The sequence below is a fragment of the Gopherus flavomarginatus genome, chromosome 6 (assembly GCF_025201925.1).
Source record: "Gopherus flavomarginatus isolate rGopFla2 chromosome 6, rGopFla2.mat.asm, whole genome shotgun sequence".
Taxonomy (NCBI): Eukaryota; Metazoa; Chordata; order Testudines; family Testudinidae; genus Gopherus; species Gopherus flavomarginatus.
This window is the reverse complement of record NC_066622.1, coordinates 119,340,132-119,345,031: the sequence shown is the minus strand read 5'-3', so window position 1 is coordinate 119,345,031 and position 4,900 is coordinate 119,340,132. Positions and strand designations below refer to the sequence as shown.

General features: G+C 50.2%; 1 protein-coding gene across 1 annotated transcript; it reads right to left on the bottom strand.

Annotated features, from left to right (window-relative positions):
* Positions 1-234: 234 nt before the first annotated feature.
* Positions 235-3,019, bottom strand: NKX1-2 (NK1 homeobox 2). The gene is made up of 2 exons (XM_050960766.1): positions 2,977-3,019; positions 235-2,890 (listed from the first exon to the last, which is right to left on the bottom strand). The coding sequence occupies exons 1-2, from the start codon at positions 3,017-3,019 to the stop codon at positions 2,262-2,264; spliced, it is 672 nt and encodes a 223-aa protein (XP_050816723.1). The 3' UTR covers positions 235-2,261.
* Positions 3,020-4,900: the final 1,881 nt, after the last annotated feature.

Sequence of the window (4,900 nt, the reverse complement as noted above, 5' to 3'; positions counted from 1 at the left end):
TCTGGTAAGAGAATAAATGCAGTAACTCTATCTGGCCGCTAGAGGGTTCATGAGTTTTACAGAACTGAAAATGATGGCTCAGGAATCAAGGAGTTTTAGGATTCTCCCTGGGGTCATGGCCAGGTTAGTTTTGCAAGGCATTATCTAGGTTTGGACCCTGGGGGGAAAAATACCCACAAAAGAAAAATAATTTCATCTGAGAATTATTAAGAACAATTAAACAAAGTATTTTTAAAACTGCTTTATTTAGACAAACACACCTATAGATAGATAGGACTCACCAGCTATCTTTTTGGTTGGAAAGCCAATGTGCACTTTAAGCATCATGACACTGAAGAGATACGTTCTTGAACAACATGTTGCAATAATTTGTGCAAACTGCATGAGACAGATTTTTGTGAACCAATTACTTCCTGGCAGTTCAGGGATGGATAAGCCCCCAGCTAAAATTCTTTTTCGTTGTGGTGCTTGTAATGATGAAGGTGACATGTGATTTTCCTCACAAATCCTTTAAAAAAATCAGATTCCTCTGTTATGGAAAAGAGTGCACTACATACTGGAAGCTCTGCACTTTAAATATTTTCTACCACAACCACCCCTTTTAAAAATAAGAATGTAATACTTTTCTCTGATGTATGGTTTCTACCTCATTTGGCATTAATTATGTGTTATTAAAATAATAATTGCAGAAAAAAGCTCTTTTGATCTAAAGCCTGATCCAAAGCCCACCGAAGTCAGTGGAAATGAAAGGTAGAGAGGTAGCAGGTATATCCCCAATAATTGGAGACTTCCTCATGTGTCAGCCAGGTTTCCCACACCCTGCCTTACAATTACAGAACTAAGGTTTCAAGCAGCAGTAAGCAGTAGTACTTTTCTATTCCCACTAGCAAACTCTCTTCATTAATTTCTTGGGATGTCAGACACCTGGCTTTCAATTTTCGAGCCCAGTGCAGCACCCTTGAAGTCAATAGGAGTTCTAACATGATTTTAAAGGTTACAGCAATTGGCCCTTTATAAGGTTGTATTACCCACCTGAAACAGGTAACTGATCTCCAGAGATAAAAGTGGGGCTTAAGGGCATCTTTAGTTCTTATCAGGCTCATTCATATAAAAGCAACAGTAACTAGTGGCAAAGTTTCTGAGTTTTCAAGTTATGGGGTATGCCCTGCCAAGCCAAATTACAAAGAGAAATGTTTTTAAAGGAAACTTCAGGAGAGAAACCTGCGAGAATTAGTATTAGGTACAGTAAATATAAAGAGGGTTATCTTTTCCATCTTTTATGCCTAGGATTACATCTCAAATATGCTAATAAAATCCAATGGTTACCCCCACCCCCAAGAAAACATGCTTCTGTGAAGACTAGAAAAAAATCAACTTCTTACACTTTAAATTACCATGCAACCATCAGAAATGTACATTTGAACTCTGGAGCCTAATGAGGAAAAATATTTAATGATATATGTATGTATAAATATTTGGACCACTTAATGTCTGCATCTGAACGTTCCACCTGTTTGGTTTGTCACAATCGTTTATCTATGTATATTAGGACCTTTATTCTTGTTTATCCAAAGATATAGCGCAGCACAAGTGTGGAGTATAATCTAAGAAATCAATCATTACATGCCACAAACTACACTTGAACTCAAATATGCCTTTACAGAAGCGCGGCTGCTCTGCTCATAGATATCCATCAATTTAAAGGGATTAACGGGAGCAGCCCGACCTTGGCTCCCACGGAAGCCAGTTGCAAAACTCCCATTCGTCGTGGTGGGACCAAGATCGGGCGTAAACTATGCTGGGGAAGGATGCTTTAACATACCAAACACGTGGGAAGATGGCAAACCTGAGCGTAGTGCAATGCACGTTCTATTAAAGTTCTCCAGTTTCCAAAGTCCATGTTGCATACGGGCAGTCTCCCCTCGCTTCTGACTGCACGTTCCCATAGACAGCAACCACTGGACCTCCACCAACAGAGCGCGGGTGCTCTGCCAGTCGCCCTGTCCCTCTGCCATTCCTTCCAGCCGTGGGAGAGGGGGAGCCGGCTAAGGGGCGGGAGGGACACTCCCTGCGATGGCAAAGGCGCTGTCTGTTCCTGCGGCGGGTGTTCACGGGGGCGGGGTGCCGGCTAAGGGGCTGAGATCCCCCCGGGAGGGGAGGGGCGCGCGGGGGTTGTGAACGCCCCTGGCACACCCACGTGCTGAGCCCCCAGCCCAGGGCCGCGGAGGCTGGGGAAGGCTGGAACTTGTCGGGCGGGCTCTTTAGAGGTGCGGGGTGTAGAAGGGGGCCAGGTAGGCCGGGCTGAGGAAGGGCGCCGCGGCCAGGGGCAGGGCAGCAGCCGCTGGGAAGAGGACATTGGCGGCGGGGTAGGAGGGGAAAGTCTGGAAGGCCAGGGCGCTGGGGCCCGGCGGGCTGGGGCTGCCGCCGCTTGCTCCGCATGGGGGCGCCGCGGCGCTGGCTGCCGGCGGCACCGCCCCGTCCGCCCCGGGGTTCTGCTTCTTCCACTTGGTCCGTCTGTTCTGGAACCAGATTTTGACCTGGGTCTCGGTCAGGCTGAGCGACAGCGCCAGGTTGAGGCGCTCGCACACCGACAGGTAGCGGGTGGCCCTGAACTTGTTCTCCAGGGCCACCAGCTGCTCGTACGTGAAGGCCGTCCGGGCCCGCCGGGGCTTGGCGCAGCTCGGCTCGGCGCGGCGCCGCTTGCAGGCTCGCGGGGAGCCGGGATCGTCTCTCTCCTCCGGATCCTGCGAGCCGGGGAAGTCGTGCAAGCGCGGTGGGGCTGCTGCAGGCTGGCTCCGGTCTGGTCCCGGGGCCGGCTCCGGCTCCTCCTCCTCGCACGCGAAGCCCTCCAGGGTGGACGCCGCCTCGCTCTCTCCCTTGGAGTTGGCATCTAAGGGAAAGAAGGGGGCTGATCAGAGTGACAGAACGAGCCCTTCCCCTGCCACATCCCTGCGCCTGCCGCTGATCCAAGCTGACCTGCGCCAGCGCTCCCCTCCCGCCAGCTGCTCTCCGCACGCATCTGTGTCACCGGGGACACGCGCGGCTGGGGCAGGCGCCTGCTGCCGGCTGATGTCAATTCCACATTTGTCTATTAAACTCGGCTTGCAAAAGACACCCCTCCCCTTCTGCCCCCAGAATGAGCAATTTAAAGGGGCTCTTCTTTCCGATCCGGCTTTAGAACGGGAGAAAATTTAGGATTTTCTTCCCTCCTAAAACATTATTTAAAAATCAGAGTTTTTTAAAAATGATCATTTGCCCTTTAAGCAAAACCTGACTATCTAATATGATAAACCCTTTATGTGCTCCAAGCTGTGCGAAACTCGTTTGTGTGCGGCGGTAGGGATCTCTGGCCAATTAAAGAAGTTATTAAAGTCCCCTTTAAAGAGACCAAAATCCCCTCCCCCTTTCCATCTGCTCTTCCCCGCCGTGCTAATAGAGTTTCAGATTTGTGAGGGGCGGATCGATAGATGTCATCTATTAAAGGTAAGTTTTAATCGAACAATATTAGGATCAGGCAGGGGGAAAGAGGTTTGAAGTTGGCACTGCAAGCTGTGGGAAGGAGATATGCAGGAGTCAGTAATAGGATATCGATCAATGGGGAGCTAAGGCATCCTCTTGTGGGGACGATTTGAACAATTATCCAGCCTGGCTGTCCCAGTGCCAATCAGGGCCCGCCAACAAGCTGGAGTCGAAAACAATTGCATCTAACTTTTGGTTTCCCATCAGACCTGGGGGCGCTGCAGTATAAGCGGTGACCCAAGCAGGGTCACGGCTCAAGGAAATCTGCACCTAATGACCCTTCTCCCAAAGCAGTTTTCCATGGCAACTTCTTAAAGGTGACATGTACCCACCCCAGGAGCGGCTTCCCGCTGCTGCCTCCCTGGCTTGGGAAACATTCTGCGGAAGGGGTTAATGAATATCTCCGTGTCCATCGCTGACACAGGCTGCAGGAGCCAATTTTGACTTATGCTCATCAGCAATGTATCGCTGTCCTGTGGGAGTCCTGGCTCTGCTCTCATTCTAATTCAGGTGCTCAAATAGTTCAGCATCAAAACGAGACAGTCAACTCGCTTTTTTTTTTAATCATCAGGTTTTAAACAAAATACGGACCCATTCTGTTGCCTGTTCCATGACCTCTTCCTGCGCACCAGCTAAACACCTCGCAAACATGCTAAAACAGAATCCTCATTGCTTTTAATCCAATTTGTTTTAGAGTGCGCGCACCATTTATGGACCCGACCCCTTTCAGCTGATAGACAGGACACTGTTTCTTATTAATTTGTTTGAAAATAACCATGCAGATTGAATGCATTCCTACCATATGCCTCTAGTGTATCCCTGCTGCTCCTTTGATTCGCGGTATCCTTTTCTGCTTCAACTCTGCCAAAACTTTTCTCTGGCTCTCCTGAATGCGAGATGCTGCCCCGGCTCTGTGCAGCCGGGTTGCTTTTCCTGGTAAATTTCTGGGGATCCAGGATGTCTAAGATGGAGAAGGAGATTTTATGATGGATGGGGGCCACCTTGGCCCCACTGTCCTGACATTCCAGCATTCCCCCCTCAAAGATCCCCAGAGAGTCGTGGTGCCCCCAGACAAATGCACGGACAATTGGCCAACGGCTCGCAGCGAGGAGAGACGTGATGCCAAAGATGCCTTCGCTCGATGCGTGGCTTTCAGTCCTGCTCGCCGCAGGTTAGATCCCCCGGGGACGCTGTCCGTAGGAGGAAGAGTCCTGAGGTGCGCAAGCTTGCGCTTTGCAGATGTCCTTCTGGAGTGAAGCGGCTCCTCTGCTTCGGTCTAGGAGGAGGATGCAGGCTTGGAAAGCGAAAGGGTTGGAAGTGGGGGTGGGGGCAGAGGAGGGGGCTGCACAGCCATTGGCACTTTCTCCGCTTTCCGGCCAGC